Source organism: Canis aureus, chromosome 11, assembly GCF_053574225.1.
Source record: "Canis aureus isolate CA01 chromosome 11, VMU_Caureus_v.1.0, whole genome shotgun sequence".
NCBI classification, from domain to species: Eukaryota; Metazoa; Chordata; class Mammalia; order Carnivora; family Canidae; genus Canis; species Canis aureus.
The window spans coordinates 47965199-47987764 of NC_135621.1; the positions used below are offsets into that span (position 1 = coordinate 47965199).

Below are 22566 nucleotides of genomic sequence, written 5' to 3' on the forward strand. Positions count from 1 at the left end.
GGCCACGGTGGTGGGAGGTGGGGGCAGTTCCATAGTTCCAGGGCCTGGTCTTCCTCAGCCGCAAAGCTCAACCTGTTAACTGTACCGGCCTGACAGCAAGGCAGGCCAGCTACAGAGTGGGGAGTCCGGGCCCTGGCTCTTGTGCTCAAGGCATCTCTGCTCATTGATGGACAAATTCAAAGAGCAGTGGTTCTCAGCCTTGGCTGCTTATCACAAGTTTTTAAAGTCCTAATGTGCAAGCTAATTACATCAGTGTCTCTAGGGTGGGACCCAGGTATCACCACGAGCATGCAACGACATACCTAAATAGGAAATCCTTAGGAATCTACAAAGAACATCTAAAATAAGGGAGTTCAGCAAGACCTCGGTAGAAGATAAACATGCAATGACTAGCTGAACACCATGAAAATCAAATTTAATTTAAAATTGCCTTTAAAAACATGTAGATGTAAATCTAACATTTAAGGACTTTTAAAAACTACAACACAATGATTAAAATCAAAGAGGACTTACATGGGAGAAACACCTTGTTTGTGGATAGGAAGATGAGACCCAGTAAAAGATGTCAATTCTCCCCAAATCGATACACAGGTTTAATGCAGCTCCTACCTAATATCGCAAGATTTTTTTTTTTCTGTAGATATAGTTAAGATGATTTAAAAACTCATGGCTAAGGGGCACCTGGGTGGCTCAGTTGGTTAAGCACCAGACTCTTGATTTTGGCTCAGGTCATGATCTCAGGGTCCTGGGATCTAGCCCCATGTTGGACCCTGCGCTCACTCAGTGGGGTATCTGCTTCAGAATTCTCTCTGTCCGTCCCCCTGTTCTCTAAAATAGATAAACCTCTAAAAAAAAAAAAAATTAAAACTCATAGCTGAAACAATTTTGAAAAGTAAAGTGGGAAGAACCAGTCTACCCAATTTCAAAATTTACTATAAAGCTACAGGTAATCAAGACAATGGGGTAATTCATGGAGGGACAGACACAGATCAACAGAACAGAGGAGACAACCCAGAAATAGACACAAATCTGCCCACCCGATTTTGGACGAAGGTGTAAATGAAAATTCTACAGAGGAAAGCCTTTTCAACAAATGGTGCTAGAACAACTGGACGTCTATAAGGTAAAAAAAATTATAAACACTTGACCTAAATCTTATACAAATTAACTCAAAATGGGCCACAGACTTCAAGTAGAAAACTAAAAATTTTAAAGATTTTGAGAGAGCGTGAGGGCGAGCACAAGCAGGGGAAGCAGCAGGCAGAGGGAGAGGCAGACTTCCCCTGCTGAGCAGGGAGCCCGATGTGGGGCTTGATTCCAACACCCTGGGACCATGACCTGAGCCAAAGGCAGATCCCTTAACAGGATTGAGCCACCTAAGTGCTCCAAAACTATAAAAATTTTAGGAAAAAAAACCTAGGAGACAATCTTTGGGATCCAGGAGAGCTAGGTAATTCTTAGACATGATACCAAATGCACAATCCATAAAAGAAAACCGGTAAACTAAACTTCATCAAAATTAAACTTTTGCTCTATAAAGGATACTGTTAAGAGAATGAAAGAATAAACTAAAGGCTTGGAGAAAATATTTGCAAACCCAAAAAGCCAACAAAGGACTAGTATTTAGAATATATAAAGAACTCTGAGAACTAAGACCAAACAATCCAACTAGAAATGGGTGAAAAACAAGAACAGTTCACAAAATAAGCACACAAAGATACACATCAGCCATTATGTTAATACAACTGGAAACCACAACGAGATCTCACTACGCACCTACCAGAATGGCTAAAAAATGGTGACAATACCAAATGAGTTGAGGATTCAGAGAAACTCAATTACTCACATGCTCCTGGTGGAAACGTAGAATTGTATACTCTAAAGACATGTGGCAGTTTCTTTAAAAAACGAACCATGCAACAGCCACACGACCTAGCAACTGTAATACTGGACATTTACCTCAGAAAACCAATATCCACACAAAAACCTGTAATGAATGTTCATAGCAGCTTTATTTGGAATAGCCAAAAACTGGAAACCACTCAGATGTCCTTCCACAGGACAGTGAGCATATCGAGGACTACTACGCAGCAATCAAAAGGAATGAGCTATTGACACGCGCTACAACCTGGATGTAGCTCCAGAGTATAACGCTGAGTGAAAAAAGCCAATCCCGAGCAGTTACGTACTATATGACCCCACTTACACAACATTCTTGAAATGACAAAATATTAGATTAGTGGTTGCCAGGGATTAGAGATGGGGGCCGAGGGGGTGGGGGTGGGTCTAACAGTATGCCAGAGGGAGAGCCTCGTGGTGGTGGGACGGTCATTTATCTAGACTGCTGTGGCAGCTACACAAATCTACCCATGAGGACAGAGAACGCTCCACCCACATAGTGCCAGTGTCAGCTTCTTGGTTTTGATACTGTATTCTAACTATGTTTAAGAGTAACCATTGAGGAAAACTGGGTGAAAGGTCCCTAGCTTGCAATTTCCTAAGAATCTGTAATGGTTTCAAAATACAAAGTTAGAAAAAAGGAAGCAAGAACTCTAAATGCAACTTGGTATCCTGGATTGGATCCTGCAACAGAAAAAGGATATTACTGGAAGAACTGATAAGATCCAAATAAAATCTAATTTAGTTTTGTACCAATGTTAATTTTTTTAGTTCTGATAGATGTACCAGATTATGTAAAACGTTATTAGGGGAAGCTGGATGAAGAGTGTATGGAACTCTTAGGTGACTCTAAAACTGTTTCAGGGATGCCTGGCTGGCTCCATCAGGAGAGCACTCGACTCTTGATCTCAGGGTTGGGAGTTCAAGCCCCATGCCCGGTGTGAAGCTTACTTTAAAAAAATTCTTTTTTAAAAATTAAAATTGTTTCAAAAAACAAAATCCTGATGCCTAGAATAATCAAATCAGGCTCCCTGGAAGGGGGGGGGTGCTCCAGGTATCAGTATTTTTCAGTTTGCCAGGTGATTCTAATGTGCAGCCAAGGTTAAGAAGCACTGTTCAGGGAGAGATGATTGTAAAGTAGGTTTCCCACCTGGGCTTGCTCTTCCTTGAGAAGTTGCTAAGCCGGCATGCCACTGTTCTCTGGCCTTCATTCCCAACCAGTCCTGGATAAGGGACCCAAATTCCTTTGAGAAAAGTTCCAGAAACACTCCTCCTTCCCTATCCCTTCTGCAACCCCAGGTCTCTGCGACACCCCCGTTTCTACATAGCTGAAGAACTGCAGACCGTAAATATGGGTAAAGCAGAAGAAAACAAGTGCATTCTTGTTCCCAATTCTCTAAAACCCTGTAGCTAAGAACAGCAAAGAAGCAATGAGCTGAAATGTTTCAGAGATACCAGAAAAACTGATGTCATGTTGTCATTAAAGAAAGGGGCTGAGGATCTACCTGTTTCATAATCAAGCCCTCCCTCCCTTGCTGCTCTCCGTGCAAATTCCAGCCACGGGGGAAGGTACAAAGTCGGTTACTCTCCCTGGACCCAGCAACTGAGAAAGTTAGGGGCAGCACACCCCTTCCTCCCCGGTGTGACCTCTCTTCTTCAAACACAGAAAATGACAATACTGTTAGTGGCAACCAAGCAGGACAGGCAGAGAAGCGGAAGGAGCAGCCTCCCCCGTGCCACTAGGGGCCGGCTCACTTGCTGGGGGCTCCAAGCAGCAACCTCCACAGGAGGGAGCCGGACACTGGGACATACTGGTGGGTTGTCGTGCTGCGAGGTTTGGCACATGGAACAGGCTGGGGCGCGTGCTTTGAAACATGGCACAGGAAGGGAGGCCAACTAGTTCACTGCGGCCCAGGCCATGGATGTGAACCCCCAGCCACAAATAGTGCTCCTGGTTCGCTCAAAAAGTGCTGCCGGCAGCAGGTTGGCAAATTAAAAGCAAAGCGAGTACAGGTCATGGCCACATAAAGGCCGTAATCGTGCACTCACATCATGGCTTGGCCCAAAGAGGTATAAATACACTGCACTGTCACAGGGAGAAAGCTGGGTCCTAGGGACCAGAGATGACAGTGTTCTGTTCATTCCCTTCGGAAGCAGGCCCGGAAGGCTGCGCCCCAACTGACCCCCATTTCCTAAAGGAGGGCAGGACCTGCTGAAGGCTCCCGGCACTGAGGTCTGCTTCTGAGGACAGCCCAGGACCCACATCTCTAAGGGCCATCTAAAACGTGGCCTGGAGGGGATGGGGACGGGCTGACAGGAAGCCACTCCTCGGCTCTCCACTTCCCCACGTGCTTGTCCATTGCCCAGACCCGGGGCTGCCTGGCAAGCAGTTAAACCCCCGGGTTCCGCCCAGGGCTCTCCTCCGCTGGGAGGCCAGGTCTGCCATGGTTGGGCCCTAGAGGAGAGAGGGAAAGCAGAATTAGTATCAGTCAGGAACGGAAGCAGGTCCCATCAAAACCAAGTGTCAAAATCGTCTTTAGGACACGAAGGGGCAGGAAGGCTGAGGAGGCTCAGGACGCCTCAGTATCCAGGCAGAGCTGGGAGAGAGCAGTTAGGGACCCGGTCAGGCTAACTCAGCCTCCCAAGAGGAAACCACTGGGAGGAGGGCTGGCCTCAATGAGAGGCAGGAAGGCAGGGCAGGAGCTTCTGCTCACAGGAGGCTGAGGCTGTACACTGGGCAAGAGGAGCCTGCCCTGGACACTAAAGCCCCTGCCCCAAAAGGAAGTTTTAGTTGCCACCACTAGGCAGGGATTTCATGACCTTGCCAGTCTTCCAGAAAAATGAAAGGGAAAGTAGCAACAAAGGTCAGGACGGCCCCCTCACCTCCCACCCCCGGGGAAACACCTCCCTGCCCGGGGGGCAGCCGTGTCCAGGGCTCCTCCCAGCAGCTAGAGGGCTGGGGAAGGAAAGCAAAGAGAAAGCGAAAGGGAAGATATTTACCTTGGGTGTTTTCTGAAAACAAAAAATGCTCACTAGTCCACAGTCAATTATCAACTGCAGTTTCCAAATGTGCCAAAGAGGGAAAGGTCTACGGGGAAGGCTAGAGAGAGCAGAGGGGAGAGAGACAAGAGGAGACCAGCTGTGCAGCTGCGCTGGCAGGGCCGCTGGGCCGGGGCAACCCCGGGGCGCGCTGGGAGGGCGGGGGGGGGGGGGGGGGGGGGGGCCCGGGGGCGCCCCCCGCGGCTCAGAACCAGAGGGAGCAGGAAGCGCGGCGCCCGGGGCGGACTCTCCCTTGGCAATCAGCTCTGGGAATGGCCACTGTGCAGAAGTTACCCGGAGCGTGCAACGGCAGGCCAGGGGGTCAGGAAGCTTTCCGTAAAGGGCCAATTATTTTTAGGTCTTGCAGGTCGTAGTCCCTGTGGTGACACCTCAACCCCACCGTCGTAGCCAAAGGCAGCCATATACAATCCACACGCACGCAGGCGGGGGCCGACACGACTGCTCCCCGGCACCAGCATAGCCAGCGTGCCGACCCCTGCCGCAGGCCGTTCAAAATCATTGCGCCTTCCAAGCATCTCCATAAAGGCATTTCTCTGCCAGCAAATCTAGTGCCAAAGTCAATCCTGATGGTTCTGACCTGCGCTATTTAAGCAACGTCCCCGATGACATCTCCACGAGCATAGCGACACCGAGATCTCGTGGGGGCAGTGGAGTGCCACCTAACAGAGATAAGCTGCATCAAGACCTCAGAGAGCTGAGGCAGAGAGCAGAAAAACAGCAGGCGAGCCTTACGGGGGACAAACGGCAGGCCACACTTAGGGGAAAACCAACATGAAGACCCAGAACAGGGGATGGCAATCCTTTACAACTGGCAATGAGGTGCCTCGGACAAACCTCACTGGCTGCGATGCTGCCTCTGCGCCAAGCGGATGAGCCATTACAGACGGGAAAATGACGCACGGAGCCACTGCAGGTTACGGGTTTCCCTGCTGTCCTATCAAGGACAGCGCTCCTATCAAGTCTTTTGTAAGCCAGCATGGCATAAAGCGAAGAAACAACTACCATCTCGTAAAGCAAAAATCCTCTTCCGAGTTCTTGCAGTTAGTGAGAACAGGTGCTAACCTAAGTCTTTTGTAAGAGCAAAGCGGCACAGCCAGTGAACTTTCAGGAGATACCTGTGGTTCCCTCGTAGGGTCTCCCAATGAGCAGCTGACGCCACAGAAGGACTTTAAAAAAACTTGTGTGTATAATAAAAGATGAAGTGAAGGAAAAACCACCATTCGTAGATTTAAGTCTACATCTTGTATAGAACATGTGCAGTCTGAGTAAGCAGATGAAGCCAGAAAAAAAGTTCACATCAAAAAAACCAGAATCAAATGCTCACATCTTAAAAAAACAGTAACATACCAGCTTTTGAGACCCAAGGCTTATGCGGTGGTGGGAACCTGTATACAAGCGGCATCGCACAAAAGGGAAGATCACCACAGCGGGTGGAGAGAACTGTGATCAGCCCTAAAAGGTAGGACCGCCACGTCTCAGTGCACGTTCGCTGAGAAAGGCCCGAAACCCAGATCCACGGTCTGAGCAGCACGCTTCAAGCCGGGGCCCCCTTTCAGCAACGCACAGAGATGGAGCACTCAGGGGCTGAGCCACGAACGTGGCCCGGGCAGGCGTTCTGTCCCTGGCACTTCCACGTCACTTCTCAGAAAGCATCTACCACAAAGACACGTGCACGTTCTCAAGGAACCGGAGCTGTTCCCTGCAGACACCACAGCCCAGAGGCTGAGGACAGGCATAGGCTCCAAGCCACAGTGCCTCGGTCTCCCTCTGCTTTTGCTTCTTCATCTGTGAAAACAGGCCGAACTACCACCTCTGAAAATGAAGTTTTCTTAGATGAGTGAGCACGAGGAAAGCTCCTAGCACAGTGCCAGGCAGAGCTGGCGTCAAGAGCTTGGTGTCCCCATTTCGGAGTGCCAGGGGCAGAAGTGTCGGAGGCCTCTCTGGAAGCCCTGCGCCCCGCCCAGTCCAGGCCCTGGAGAGTATCTCAGACCCCGACTCAGGAGCTCAGTCAGAACAAAAGTACCTTCCTGAGCCACAAGGACAACAGAGTTCCCTAACTTTTTACCACTCCTACCCAAAGCCCACTCTCCACAGGCTCCTTTTCATTCCCCCTCCTTACACTCTTAAAGGCAGGGTTTGCTAGTCTGCAACCTACCCCACATCACAGTCTATTTCTTCTCACGTGAACTTCTGGCTCACAATGGAACCCAGGGTGTAAGGGGCACGCCTTAAATATTAGCTTGACCTGAAACAACATCTCCACTGGTGCCCTCTCTCAGCTTCTGAGCTGGTGTCCCCCAGCGAGCCACCTTCTGAGCTAGGCCCCCAGTGACCCAGGTCTTCATTTTCCAAGTGACCCAACCCTAATGCTAAATGACCAAGAGTGTCTGAACTTGACCTTATTCCCATTAAGCAGCTATTCTCTAAGTCAACCCGTCCTAAATAGGTCCTCCAGAGAAGATGCTGACGGAACATACTCTGGGTGCCAGCTGGTCTACAACGCAGGGCCATCAGCGAAAAGAGAAAAAAAGGAAAGGATGGGCAGAAAGGGGGACAAGGAAAGAACACAAGGCAGAGTGAGGGCAGATAGAGTGAGTCTGTGTGACCGGCACAGGATCCACACACCCCCTTGGGCTGATACACTGCAGGATGTGGCCGTGTGGGGCTCACCTGCTGCTGGGACTGTCTTGTCACCGAGCAGCCTGGTCTGGCTGCCTGGGATGACCTGGAGGTCTGTGTTCTCCGGGGACTGTGGCAGATTCTGGGCTCGAGTGGCCAGGAGTGCATTGAGGTACTGCAGCCGCGTGACCTGGGGGACAGAAAGCATGACTAGGCAAGTGCCACTGTGAAGTTGGATGGAGAGCAGCAGGTACAAGGTCACACGTCTCCCTCCCACCCACAAGTACCAGGTGGGAGAGTCACACTCAGCAGGACCAAGAAAATGAAGAGCTTTAAGTGAGCTAAGGGCAGAGAACAACAATCAAGCAGTGTCTATACTAAGATGTCAAAAGGAACGTGGGTGCGCAGTCCCAGTAACGGGACTAGCAAGCACAGTCTTGCTCTGGCAAGTCTCCGAGACTCAGGGAGAACTGACTCGTAATCCATACAAACTCGGGACCGGATGGTTTAGCCCTGTGGGGGTACAAAGCTGGCTAAAGCCAGCACTGACAAGCAGCCCAGATAGTCACCTTGGGGCGCCTGGCTGGCTCAGTCAGTTAAGCCTCTGCCTTTGGCTCGGGCCATGATCCCAGGGTCCTGGGATTGGCCCTACATGGGGCTCCCTGCTCAGCAGGGAGCCTGCTTCTCCCTCTCCCTCTGCTGTTCCCTGATTGTTCTCTGTGGCTGTCAATAAATCATATTACAATCTTAAAAAAAAACAAACCCAACATAGTCACCTTGATGAGCTGCAGGTCAGAGAGGGCCCTCACGGTGTAGTCAGGACAGTATGCAGACAAGCGAGCACCATCAGCTGGCTCTGGCTGCAGGTCGTGGTGGACGGACTGGAGCGAGGACACTGGGGACTGGTGAACTATCAGAAGGAACAACCAGTGACGTCTCCGGTGGGGGCAACTGCACAGTGTCTAAGATCTACCCCACTGACCCCTATGGAGAGGGAACAGGGCTACGAGCACGGAGAGGGTGACAAGCTCACCTCCTCCTGGGAAAGGCCAGGCAGGGGGAGCAGTGAGCAACGAAAAGCCCTAGACGCTGCCCCTTCCCCATCTCCACGGCCCAGAGAAAAGCCAGCCCATCCTGAAGTGGAACACCTGGCAGAAGGCGCAGGCTCCGGAAGAAGGGGAGGCCCACATCCTGGCCCCCAGAAAGCCCCGGCAAGCAGGTGGCCTGCAGCTTACCCGAGGACGGCGCTGTCAGGGCAGACACTCCGTAATAGGTGAAGGCTCCGTTCTCGAACTTCAGGCCCTCTTTCCCGATCTCCACCTCAACCCTGCCCTGGGAGGTGTAGGGAGCGGGAGGGAGACACATGTGGACAGATTACCTCTCCTGCCAGCAGAGAGCACAAGGAGAAAGCACCAGCCCCGACTATTCAGGGACTGTGTCTGTGGACGATCCTCCCTCTCTCAGACCCTTCCCTACTGTCTAAGCGAGTGGGAAGCTCCAGTGTGGGCTCCTGGTTACCTGCAGGATGAGAATGAAATAATCCACCGGCTGGCTGCGCTGGTACAGGTAATGGTGTGCAGCCAGACGGTTGCTCTCGTCAAACCTCACTTCCTGGTTGACGCTGGGATGCTTCAGCAGGTGCAGCAGGACCTTCTCGGAGATTCGCAGGGGGCTGAATACATCCACCTCTGCCCCATGGTGGAAAAAAGGGACAGTGTCCACTGGGCCCAGAGTGGCCTGCACAACCACACCCGACTCCTGCTGCCCCACAAGCCAAGTCACCCCCCCAACACTGGGCGGGCTGCACACCACCCGGCGGAGGCTCCCTGCCGTGGCTCACCAGAGGTGGCGCCAGCCTAGCCCAGCTTGCAGCCATCTGGCAGAAGGAGCTGCCCTCGGGCGCCCTGAGATGCCCTCAGGGCTACAGAGAGAAGCACAGAAGTTCTCCTGGATCCTCTCCTGCTTACTGGGAATGAGGGCACCCGGGGTCTGCCCTGGGGGCCTCCTGACCCAGCTGACAGTGAGCAAGAGGGCAAAGAAAAGGCCCACTCTTTGCCCTCACCTCGAGACAGGAAGCGCTGGGTGGCCAAGAGCAGCTGAGGCGAGATTTTCACTTTATATTCATCGTCAGACACCTTGAACAAGGAGAATTCCTCTTTTCGCCGGAGAGGGGCACTCAGAGGAGCAGGCTTCTTCCTGACAGTGGCATCTCCTAGGATGGTGAGAAGGCCCGCTGACGCCATCAGTAACCCTCCAATCAGTATGACCAAAGCAAGGCACGCTGCCAAAGCCTGGGGGGTTCTTCTGGGGGAGACAGCGTCAGAGCCCTGGGGACACTCCGCAGCACTCCTCCTTGCTGTGCCTGCCTGCCACTCCCAGCACAGAGCAAACCTGGTACCAGGACAGAAGGGGCAGCACCCGAACTCCAGCTATCCTGAGGACGCGTGCAAAGGAACCACTCCTGTCCTCCGAGCTGGGAGAGAACATTGACATGGCACCAAGGTCGCTTGTCTAACAGGCGTCCTTGGTCATGAAGACACCCCTCACCAGAAGGCACATATCTACAGATTACGGGGGCTATGGGGCAGCAGCTAGCCTGGTGTCCCCACGCTCAAGGCAGTGTGAGGAACCAAACTCAAGAGGCTGCACTTGGGGGAGAGACGCATGGGCAAAATGATTGGCTTGATAGTAAATAGGGGTAGGGGGCTCGGTGTCCCAAGTATGCTTATGCGGCCCCGGCCATCACGTACGGGTTCTATGTCTGCCCTCAGACCTCAGCCATCCTCCTAAGAGGCAGACACCCCTCAGACATAATCACAGGCCTCAGGATCCTGTTTTGGAAAGACCCTCTAAGCAGTAAAGAATGAGATTATTTGAGGAGAGGCTTCTGTACTGTAGAAAAGAACATGAGAAAGCCAAAGGGCCAAGGAAGTCAGAAGCCTGGGAAAGGCCCGTGATGGGCAGATCCGCCATCTGCGCCAGAGAAGCCCAAGGGAGGCACTGGCACCGCAAAGGCCCTGATCTGAGCCACCAAGTCTCCTCATCCTTCTCAGGTGTGGGCCCTCCTGCAAGGGACAACAGCCCGCTCCCTCCAGACCCTGGCTAGGGATCAGCTCTGACTGGAGATCCAGCCCCGTCTCAGTGACCCAGATGCACACCACACATCTCTGTAGGCTTAGAAGGCCAGTGGAACTGGAATGCTGGTGACAGTCAAGACTCACGATAGTCCTCAGACTCATCCAGGATCTCAGACTTGATGATCTCCTCAATGACGTCCTCCAGGGTGACGAGGCCCAGCACCTCGTAGAAGGGGTCACCTTCACCCTCGTTGTTCACCTTCTGCACGATGGCCAGGTGAGACTTCCCTGGGGGAGGGGACACTCAAGATTACAACTTGCTGGGGGCCTCCCGTTTTGCCAAGTCCTACTTGGTACTAGTTCACCCAAGTGACAGAAGCCACTGCTGGTGTTCCCACAAGGTACCAGGCACTAGGGGAGACTCTTCCTAAGTTCTTACGTAAGACTGTCAACACCCTCCTGAGGATAAGCCTCACTTTACGCACGAGGCCCTAAACGTCAGGCAAATGCTCACCTGCACGGGGCCACCAGGCAGTGGCAGAGCTAAGTCAGCCCAGGGCCTACATGAATGTGGTTTAGATAAGGACACGTCAGACTAGAACAGATGTGATAGAGCTACACGCACAAGGGCACTGGTTCCAGAAGTACAGGCTCCCCTAGGGCAGTCTAAGTGGGGGAACGGTGTGGGGCCACCCAGTGACTCTCCTAAGGATGTTTTCCCAAATCTGAAAGCTGTCTGTCCTTTATTTCCAGAAGCCAAGGTCCATTAAGTCATCCAGGGGGAAGACGATAAATGGTGATGCGCCAGTCAGAACCCAGACTATGTGGGAGGAAGAGCAGCAGCCTACAACTATTCACCTTCCCCCGCCCTCAGGTGAGCTTCCTATTTGTTTGTCTGATAAAGAAATGGAAGCTTGAACAAAGCCCAAACCTCAGAGTGCCGGGGAATGCTGAGAAAACTTCAAGAACCGTCTCTACTTTTCTTTTTCTTTTTTTTTTTTTTGTCTCTACTTTTCATCTATAAAACCTTATACCTGTCCAAAAATAACAGATTGCAAACCATATATGTAATTTTAAATTTCTGAGTAGCATTAAAAAAAAAAAAAAAAGGAAAAAAGACACAGGTGAAATTGGTAACATTGTAACTAATTCAATATAGCCTTCAATATCATTTTAACATGCAATCAATATAAAAATACTAAAATAGGGGCACCTGGGTGGCTCAGTGGGTTAAGTGTCGGACTCTTGATTTCAGTTCAGGTCATGATCTTACGGTGGCAAGATCAAGCCCCCCAACATGGTCCACACTGGGTACAGAGTCTGCTTAAGATTCTCTCTCCCTTTCCCTTTGCCCCGCCCCCACCCCAGCACTCTTTCTCTCTCAAATAAATAAAATCTAACAATAAAAATAAAAAAATAAAAAATATTAAAACAGGGACACCTGGCTGGCTCAGTCAGTAGACCATGCGACTCTTAAAAACTTTTTTTTTTAATTTTTATTTATTTATGATAGTCACACAGAGATAGAGAGAGAGAGGCAGAAACATAGGCAGAGGGAGAAGCAGGCTCCATGCACCGGGAGCCCGATGTGGGATTCGATCCCGGGTCTCCAGGATCGCGCCCTGAGCCAAAGGCAGGCGCCAAACCGCTGCGCCACCCAGGGATCCCAGACCATGCGACTCTTGATCTTGGAGTTGTAAGTTCAAACCCCATGTTAGGTATAGAGATTACTTTAAAAAAAAAAAATCTTAAAAATAAATTTCTTAAAATTTTAAATTAAAACATATTTTTTATACAGTCTTTGCAGTCTGGTGTGTTAGGCACTTCCAGCATATGTCAGTTGAGCCCAGTTACCTTTCAAGAGCTCGACAATCATATGTGGGTGGTGGCTGCTGGACGGCGTTGTGCAGGTCTAGGATATGGAACTCAGAGAACCTCATCCCAGCCATGTCCTTCATTACTAGTGAAAAAAGTTGAGGATAAAAGCTAGCCTGGATTAACATAAGGAAGTACCTGCTTCAAGAATCTTTTGGTAAAAAAAAAAAAAAGAATCTTTTGGTAAAGCAAAAAGTCAAGTTCACTTCTTTGCGTGAATCATACTTTACATACCTTGGGTTTAATTACAGTGTACTGAACTGAGTTCAGAAACACACTCTCTAGAAGTCTATTTGGCATGCTCTCTGCCTCATTCTTTCAGCATCCATCCCCCACCCCCAGCATCAGGGGCAAGACCTCTGCTCCAAATTTAGATAAAATGAAAATGTCCAGTCAACCAAAAGCTATTATTATTAATAGACCACTGGCCAAATAATCAAGAAAGGAATGAGGCAGGGGCGCCTGGCTGGCTCAGTCAGTGGAGCATGCAACTCTTCATCTTGGGGTCGTGAGTTGGGTGTAGAGAAGGCTTAAAAAAAAAAGAAGAAAAGAAAAGAAAAAAGAAAAAGAAAGGAATGAGGCTGTAAAAAAGAAAACATTTACTGTATGTCATCAAATTGAAGATGCCATCAATTGTGAGACATCCTATCACAGAGATGTCGAAATACAAGACAAACAAAACACCTGTGAACTGAAGAAATGCAACTTTTAGTGCTTCAGTGTTTTATTCATCAACTTACCAGGAACAGAGTATTACTCTTATTTACAATTTGCAGAGACAACAGAGATTAAGGGAGCCTCAGTGACTCACCCAAGTGCAAAATCGGGATCTGAACCCAGGCAGCTGGTTTCTGAATCTGTTCTCTTAACCACCACACACAACTCACTTTCACTGGGGAACAAGAGATCAAATCTTAGGAGACCCTCCCCTCTGGGTGAGTTACCCTGGGCCAAGGTACTATCTCCAGCACACGTGCCCTTCTAAAGAAAAGAAAGTAGTGTTCTTCAGGATGCTCTAACATCCTCATACATGACTACACGGTCTCCTCCCTTTCCAGGAGGAAAAGGCCAAGGGTTCCAAAGAACTATCTGCTCATTCCTGCTGAGACAGAAGTACTGAATGAGGAACATAGCATTTCTAGATGCTTCCCACCCCTGGGTATTTGTGCTGGGAATGGCTGACACTGGCAGACAGGCATCACTTCTATGAGGGCCAAGGCAACCCCGCTATGTGATCTAATCTGTGAGACCAGATGAGGAAGGCTGAAGCTCGACATAACTTTTTTTTTTTTTTTTTTTTAAGATTTTATTTATTTGAGAGAGAGAACACAAATGGGAGGTGGAGCAGAGGCAGAGGGAGGAGAAGCAGACTCCTTTTTTGAGTGTGGGGGCCCAATGTGGGGTTTGATCCCAGGACCCTGAGATCATGACCTGAGCCAAAGTTAGATGCTTAACCATCTGAGCCACCCAGGCGCCCCATCGACATAAAATTTTGATCAGATCCTGGGAACCAAAGCCCAGGTTCTAGATGACCATCTAAGAGCAGAGAGAGGGGGCAGCCCCGGTGGCGCAGCGGTTTGGCGCCGCCTGCAGCCCAGGGTGTTATCCTGGAGGCCTGGGATCGAGTCCCACGTCGGGCTCCTTGCATGGAGCCTGCTTCTGCTTCTCCCTCTGCCTGTGTCTCTGCCTATCTCTCTCACTCTCTGTGTTTCTCATGAATAAATAAATAAATCTTAAAAAAAAAAAATAAGAGCAGAGAGAGGGCAGCCCGGGTGGCTCAGCGGTTTAGCAACGCCTTCGGCCCAGGGCCTGATCCTGGAGACCTGGGATAGAGTCCCACGTCAGGCTCCCTGAGTGGAGCCTGCTTCTCCCTCTGCCTCTCTCTGTGTGTGTCTCTCATCAATAATAAAATCTTTAAAAATAATAATAATAATAAGAGCAGAGAGAACCCACTTCAGCTCCATTCTTCCAGAATGCCAGCCCCTTTGGCAGGTTACCCTTAGAACGGACTAACTTCTCCCTTGCTTGCAAACTTCTGTAAAACTGGCACAAGATTCTCAGTGACCTGTGACCCGGGATGACTGGGTAACAGATGAAGGCAGAGCCCCTGAAAGGTCCCCCGATGTGGTGGCCATGCGGTTTCATCTCAAGACAATATCTGAGGGGGTCCAGACAGCAACCATGGAAAAGCAGTAGGGGTACACAGAGAACAGGCAGCTGCAGGGATTAAAAGTTTGTTTCTCGTCTGAGAGGATAATATGCTCTGAAAATACAGGTGCCCCCGGCTGGCTGACTGGAAACACCCACAGGCCCCAGGACAGATGCCTGCCTCAGGCTCTCCCCGAGCACAGAGCCATAGGCAAGAGGCAGATGAAGCATTTTACCGGCATCAACCAGAAAGTCCTGAAAAACCTCTATAGAGTTTTAATTTAGTTAGGAGGCTCACATGTATTCATAAATTAGGTGGAAGCTAGAGAACTTTCAAAATGCCTAATTTCTAGGACATCTGTAAAAATGCAGATGGGAGTTTAAATTCCTCTGCCTCCTCTTATTTTTAAAAGCAACTGTCGGAACATGTTCCAGAAGAAAAGGGCTAGGCTAACATTCCTCACAGCGGGTCTGACTCTTCAGAATCGGGATCCTCTGATTTCTGACAATGAACCAGAACTCAGCTGCTTGAAAGCAGAGATTCTGAGAAGCTCACGCATCCTCATTCCTCCTTTGGTTGAACGTCCTTGAATATTTTCATTGGGAGGTTGACAAAGACAATGGGATTAATAGCTTTAAAGAAAAGACGCATTATTTACTACAGCTCCAGAGTCCACTCTCTTCCTGGTAATATCTGTCTGCCCTAAGTAATCGGTAACATCTCAAGCCTGCACCCCAACTGAGGGGCGCCACACCAGAGAAGGCGCCTCGCCCAGGTAGACAGTTCCCAAACAGACAGTGCTCTGGGATGGTGGCGGCCAAGATGTCAAGGACTCCCACTTCAGGGAATTCAGAGGGCACTACCACCTCCCACACTTGGCAGAGATGGGAAGGGAACTGATTTCTGAACCTCAGGCGCCATAAAGGCTGCAATATGCCCTTTGTTAGTAAGCAGGATGAAGAAAGGGCGTCAGGCTAAAAGGGACTTTAAGCAAAAATAGCTATCTGCCAAAGGAAGGAGTGCATTGCAAAGAGAAGCAGAGAGAGGCTCCAGGATGTCAGAGGAAAGACGATGCCAATTTGCCCTCAGATGGCCCTCAATTGTCAGCGGAGGAGGAAGGCGTGGAGGACTGAGGAGCTCCCTAACATCCGGGTTCCCCAGGGCTGCTTCAAGGCCACCATTCCAGAACAGAAGCAGCCTAGACCATGGGCCTCCTCTCCCTACTGGCTCCTTCCTGTCAACATCTAAACCCAAAGTCGGTCAACTTGCCCATCTTTTTTGTTTTTTAAACTTTTATTTATTTGAGACAGAGTGAGAGAGAGAGCATGAGCCAGGGGCACAGGGAGAGAGAGAAGCAAGCTTCCTGTTGAGCAAGGAGCCCGACGCCGGGCTCTATCCCAGAACCCCATGATCATGACCTGAACTGAAGGCCACTCAACCACTGAGCCACCCAGGTGCCTCTCAACTTGCCCATCTTAAAACCAAAGAGCAGGGACACCTGGGTGGCTCGACGGTTGGGCCTCTGCCTTTGGCTCAGGGTGTGATCCCAGATTCCTGGGATCAGGTCCCTCACTGGGCTCCCCACATGGATCCTGCTTCTCCCTCTGCCTGTGTCTCTGCCTCTCTGTGTGTCTCTCTCCTGAATAAATAAAATCTTTAAGAAAAATATAAAAATAAAAATAAAAATAAATAAAGAGCAGAAGACCTCCTCCCCTGCCAGTCCTCTCCCTGTCACGGCTCTCTGGCTTCCACTCTGCAGCCATACTTCCAGGAAGGCCCATCTATGTCAGCTGTCACATCCCGTTCACTCCATCACCCCACACTGGAACACCAAATCTGCTCTTACAAAGATCAAGGGTATCCTGGCTGCTGGATCCAAATGACATGATGTTGGCCTCTGCTGATCATTTGCCTTCCCTTGGTTAAGTGGTCTCTTTCCTTAGCTTCTAGGACATTCTGAACTTCCAAGCTCTCCTCAGCAGCTCTCCTCTGCTACCCTCTACCCCTTATATGCTTGTGCCCTCAGGGGTTTGGGCTTTTTGCACCACTTCTGTGGCTTAAGGGACCACTACTATACCACCAACCAAATCTTTATCTTCATTGGGCCGCAGCATAGACAAATTTCAATGTCCAGAACAAATTCACAAGTGCCACCCTCCCCCACCATTATGACCTCCTTTCTCTGTAGGTGCTCTGCCTCAGGGAAGAACAACAACACCCCAAGCAAGAAACCCAGGCCTCACCCTTAGCTCCTCCTGCTCGCTCCACAGCTCCTCAGCCAACCACAGAGCCCTCTCAATTCCACCTCCCAAAGTTGTCCTGGATCTCCTTTCCCGGCCCACTGCACATCTTCGTTCAGCCTTTGATCATTTCTTAGCTGGACCCCCTACTCACTGTTCTCCATATCAGTCAGTGCTCTGCTCAAAGTCAGCGCCCTGGAGGATCCAGTCCAGCCATCCCAGAGTCTCAAGCTGGGATGTGACAGGGGCGGGCTGGAACCCACCTCTGCACACTCCAGGGCTGGCAGTTCTGGCCACCAGGCCACAAGAACCTCTACTGCCTCGAGTACTACAATGGCCCAGATGGAGTACTCACCACCAGAGATCAGAGACCCCACCTGGGCATCCCCTCCCCACAGAGGAACTGCATTACCACTTTCTGGGAGAAAGAGCCACGAGCACCCAAGAGATGCTCTAGCAAGCTGTCAGAGCTGCACAGCAAAGCCTCCCCACTCAATCCTCAGGTACAGTAAGGATAGTAACTGCCCAACTTTTCAATACCACGCCCTGACTAATTATACTCTTGTGGCCTGGGGCCAGCAGACTTCACAGCTGCCAGGAAGATCAGGGGATCTGCTCTCTTCCCAGCCTCACATTATGCAGCCTTTAGGGTCAAGCCCATCCAGAGCCCTGGGGTGTCTCCCGTCTTCATCCTGTAGGAGTGTAGGAGAAGCATGGCTGGTGGACAAAGAGCAGCCACGCTCTGGGGAGCACACCCACGCCTTAGGATGGAGAGGACTACAGAGGAACCCACACCTTCACACTTGGAGGTTGGGTCTCCATGTTTACCCATGTGACCTTAGAGTTGCTCAGATAAACCAAGGTAAAAGGAGGTGAACTGTGGAGTTAAGGGAGACGCCAAAAGATCGCAGTCTTAGAAAAGGGGAAGTTAAAAAAAAAAAGAAAAGAAAAAAAAGAAAAGAGAATAGAGAAGAGAAAAGAAAAGAAAGAAAAGAAAAGAAAATTAAAGAAAAGAAAGAAAAGAAAAGAAAAGAAAAGAAAAAAGAAAAGAAAAGAGGGAGACTAAATCATCCATAAGGTTGCTTCTGGTGAAATCAAAGTGGAAGTTTCTTCCACACCTGCAGAAAATCAGGCATCATCCCTTCTTCTGTTATCAGCAAGGCAGCAGCCCATCAGAGACCTTAAAACCATGATCCCTGGAAACTTCACAGGCCCAGCTGTTTTGACACTGTGCGCAGGTGATAACATCCAGGTGTCTGAAGACTATCCTCCTTTCTATTTAAGAGTATAGGCCTGTTACAAAGCCAAAGCCCACAAAAATGACCCTGAAGCTGGTGAGTCAAATGGACACGGCTCCCCAAATCAGGCCTACCAGGAAAAGGGGGATTTTGCTTTCTACGGCGCCCTGAAGGACAGCCTTTAGGTATCTCAAGAGGCCATCATCTCAAAGGGCCCTGGGAGGGAAGGATGGGACCCTTTCCCTCGAGGCTTCCATAACTCCCTCCCCCCTTTCTTCCAGCGGAGGGCGCTGGCATTCGTGTCCCCTCCCCGATGTCCCGCAGTTACCTCGTTTGAACTCCTCCAGGACGGCGTCCAGCTTGGTGTCGTTGAAGACGAAGTGGAGCGGATGGTTGTAAAAGCGGGTGATGGTGCTGAGCGGCGTGCAGTCTTCGGGATCCACGAAGGCCAAGTCCTTGAGGTACAGCATGTCCACGATGTTGGAGCGCTCCTCCTCGTACACCGGGATGCGCGTGTGGCCGCTCTGCATGATGCTGGCCAGGACGCCGAAGTCCAGCACGGCGCCGGCGTCCAGCATGAAGCAGTCCTCGAGCGGCGTGAGCACATCCTCCACGGTCCGACAGCGCAGCACGCCCTTGCTGAGGTCGCTGTAGGGGTCGCCGCCGCCGCGGGCCAGCTCCAGCACGCGCTCGCGCAGCCGCCCGGGCCGCGCCGCCAGCTCCAGCAGCTGGCCCACGGGCAGCGCCACCGGCAGGGTCAGCAGCACGGCCAGGCGGCTGAGCAGCAGCGCGCGCGGCGCCAGCGCCAGCGCCCAGCGCCCGCTCACGGCGGCCGGCACCACCTCGCCCACGAGGAACACGAGCCCCGCGCTGCCCAGCACGGCGGGCACGGCGCGCTGGCCGGCCGCGCGGTACAGCAGCACCGCCAGCGCCGCCTGCGCCAGGCTGGCCAGCAGCAACAGCGCGCCCAGGGCGCAGCCGGCCCAGCGCCGCGCGGGCTCCAGGCGCCGCGCCGCCGCACGCTCGGCCTCCGTGCCGCTCTCGCGCAGCACCTGCACCTCGGCGGGCGCCAGCGCCAGCGCGCTCAGCTGCAGGCCCCGCGCCAGCGCCGCCAGCGCCAGCAGCCCCGCCGCCCCCAGGCCCAGCGCCCAGGGCGGCGCCGCCTCCTCCGCGGCCGCGCCGCCCGGCTCCACGCGCACGGCCAGCAGCGCCGAATGCGGGCGCACGGCCTCGGCGCGCAGGCGCAGCAGCGCGCTCCACTCGCCCGCGGGGGCCGCCGCCTCCCCGGCCGCCGAGCCGCCCGGCTCCCCGCGCACCGCCAGCAGCCCCGAGTGCGGGCGCGGGGCCTCGGCGCGCAGGCGCAGCAGCGCACGCCACTCGCCCGCGGGGGCCGCCGCCGCCGCCTCCTCCTCCTCCCCGGGCGTCGCGGCCGGCCCGCCCTCGGGGCAGCCCGCCCCCTCGGGGGCCACCCAGGACCAGGAGCTGTTGGCCAAGCCCGAGCCGAAGAGGCGCAGGCGGAAGGCGGCCTCCGGGGCGGCCCGCGCCTCTCCCCCGCGCGCCCACCCCGCGTCCGCGTCTCCGTCTTCCTCCAGACAGACGCCCAGCACTCGCGGGCCCGGCGCGGCCTCCCCGGCGGCGACGCCCAGGCACAGCGCGGCGAGCAACCAGCCTAGACGAGCCGCCGCCGCCGCCGCCGCCGCCATCGCCCGCTGCCCCCTCTCGGCCTCCCGCGCAGCCTACCCCTCCGCCTCCCCCGGCCCAATGGTCGCCGGCCTTGGCGCCTCCTCCGCCAATAGGCGGCGGGCGAGGGCGGGCCTCAGGGTCGGACTAGGCTGCGCCGGGAGTAAACAAGCGGCGGCGCGATCCCGGGGCGGGCCGGGGGCGTGGGGAGTGGGGCGTGGGGCTGCGGGCGCCGCGGGGCTCGGCCGCGGGGCTCGGCCGCGGCTCCCGGGGCGGGGGGTGGCCGGCGACCTGGGCGTCCCGTTCCCGCGGGCCCTCGGCGCGCCTCGAGGCCGCACCTGCGCTCTGGGAAGCCGGGGCGCGGAGCCAGAGACGCCAGTGTGTGGCGGCCGCACCGTTTCTTAGGGAAGGGCTCCGCGCACCGCTGACCTAGGGGCCCCGACGTCGGGAAGCTCAAGCTTCTTAGGGCTGATTGCGCCCGACTGTGCTCTGTGGGGCTGGGGACGTGAGACCTAGCCCTTTGCCTTCAAGGACCTTGCATTCCTGCCAGAGAGAACGACGGTAATTCTGTAAACCCACGAAGTCGCTACCTCATTGGATCCTCAAACTACTTTTACAGGAGAAAAGTGAAGCGTGCCTTAGGGTGGATGCAGGATCCAACACGACCTACTTACTACCCCGGTCACCTTCCCAGCCACGTTAGCAGAGGGGCAGCGCGGTCAAAAATTCCTGTTACCGGTCACTCTACTTCTAGCAGATAATCCTTGGGAAAATATCTTCTCGGGAACAAGAACTATTCAACAGGATCCTTACTAGAGAGTTATTTTAGAAGGCAATATGGTTCCTTGACGGTATGGAATGCTTTTCACCCGTTGTGCATGATCTTTATATGACCGGAAGGAGACAAACTGAACAAGTCTTTTCTACAAGGATCCAGATTGTTTTTGTATATTTTCTTTACATTTTTATGTATTTTCAAATTTCCTAACAAAAGTAGACTTTGATAAGGGTGCACATCTACATGTCATTTAAAATTTTCCTAAGGATTCTACAGAAACACATTTGCTAGGTCATGGAAATAGTAAGAAAAAGTGTAGGCACTGTGACCACAATTAAGTAAAACGGGTGGAAGGCAACATGCAAAAATGAGCAGACCCATTGTGGATAATCAAAAGAAAAAATACTTTGTGAAAAACTCCTCAAAGGATGGTGAGAATGTCTCTTCAACATTGTAAATTCAGCGCTGTGACTAGGCCAACCACGTCTCCATGTTTTTGGTTTTTATTATCTAGAGGGTGCTATGCCTCACTTACGAGCCAGCAGAAGCAATGACACTACTGAGCCTTTCCACTGGATCAGCATGCCTCCTTTGAAGAAAAAAAATTATGGATTCACACTTCTGTCTCCCAAGTCCACATAAAACGCTGACACTGAAATAGAATGGATGACATACTTGAAAGTTATGTGCCTTAAAATTTATTAATTAGCAAAGAGGGACGCCTGGGTGGTTCAGTGGTTGAGCATCTGCCTTTGGCTCAGGGTGTGATCCTGGATTCCCCGGATCGAGTCCCACATCAGGCTCCCTGGATGGAGCCTGCTTCTCCCTCTGACTGTGTCACTGCCTCTCTTTCTGTGTCTCTCATGAGTAAATAAATAAAATCTTTAAAAAAAAAAAAAAAAGATAAATACAAATCCTCATTTTCATATCTGACAAACGCTATGGAGAAAAACAAAGCAAGATAAATGGACAGAGGGACTGGGGCCACGCTGTTTTAGATGCGCTGACCGGGGAAGTCTTCTCCAAGGAGATGACATTTGAACGGAAGCTTAGATGAAGTGAGGGGGTGAGCCTCACAAAGACTTGGGAGAAGAGTGTTCCATAGGGTGGAGACAGGAAATCCAAAGGTCCTGGCATGACTGTCTCCCTCAGGGACTCTTCCTCACTACACTTACTGAGGGGTTGGTGGCACCTGGCACGTAGCAGGACCTGACACGTGTGTGGAACATATGGGCGGATGAAATTTATTCTGTCTACCTATATACACCAGCTTTTGCATCTGTGATTTTATCTGAAATGTTCTTTTTTTTTCCTGAAGTGTATCCTTTTTTTAAGCACTAGCCACCATCTGTCTGCTCTGGTAAGCCTGGCTAGCCTGGGCCCCTGGTCGCAGCACACTTGACTACACACCACAGCCACACAGTACAGTACATATGGGCACCACATGAGTCTGCACACAGATACCTCAGGAGTGAATGCAGTGGGGTGACTCTCAGAGGGGCTCTTCAGGGGTTGAGCTGTCCAACTTTGAGGCCACCACCAGTTCATGAGCAAGGACAAAAAGGCAATTGCATGTTATGAAACAATGCAATCCTCCTTTTGAATCAAGCTCCTTTCTCCTTCAGCCCCCGGGGGAGAGAGGAGGGGCTGTGTGCCCACTCTAACCACCTCCTCCAGTAGCTGCAGGCAGAAGACTATGGTGTCCATTTTTACAAGATTCCTCATTGTGGCAATGGAGCACACTTGCCCTGTACAGCTAACAGCAGCTGCTGTGACAACAACCTTGATTATATAGATTTTGTAGATCTCATTTCTGCTTCCTTTCTATTGTTAAACAGTCCCAGAATACTTGCCCCTTGCCCTGTCATAGGAGACAGCCGACCACAGCTACTACCTCTACGATAGGTACCGAATACCAACAGAACTCAAACAGGCAAATTGTAGACTCACC

The 22566-nt window shown here is 51.9% G+C and overlaps 1 protein-coding gene across 2 annotated transcripts; it reads right to left on the reverse strand.

The window, feature by feature from the left end:
* Nucleotides 1–398: 398 nt before the first annotated feature.
* CNNM3 (cyclin and CBS domain divalent metal cation transport mediator 3) lies at nt 399–19881 on the reverse strand. Of its 2 annotated transcripts, XR_013389404.1 has the most exons (9): nt 18486–19881; nt 10800–10943; nt 9641–9790; nt 9097–9266; nt 8814–8910; nt 8355–8488; nt 7630–7768; nt 4900–4999; nt 399–4354 (listed from the first exon to the last, which is right to left on the reverse strand). XR_013389404.1 is itself a non-coding variant. In XM_077915158.1 (8 exons), exons 1-8 carry the CDS (start codon nt 19858–19860, stop codon nt 4290–4292), a joined length of 2274 nt encoding a protein of 757 aa, XP_077771284.1. In that variant the 5' UTR covers nt 19861–19881; the 3' UTR covers nt 399–4289. The 2 variants fall into 2 exon arrangements, 1 of the variants encoding a protein (XP_077771284.1); XM_077915158.1 differs by lacking the exon at nt 4900–4999.
* Nucleotides 19882–22566: the final 2685 nt, after the last annotated feature.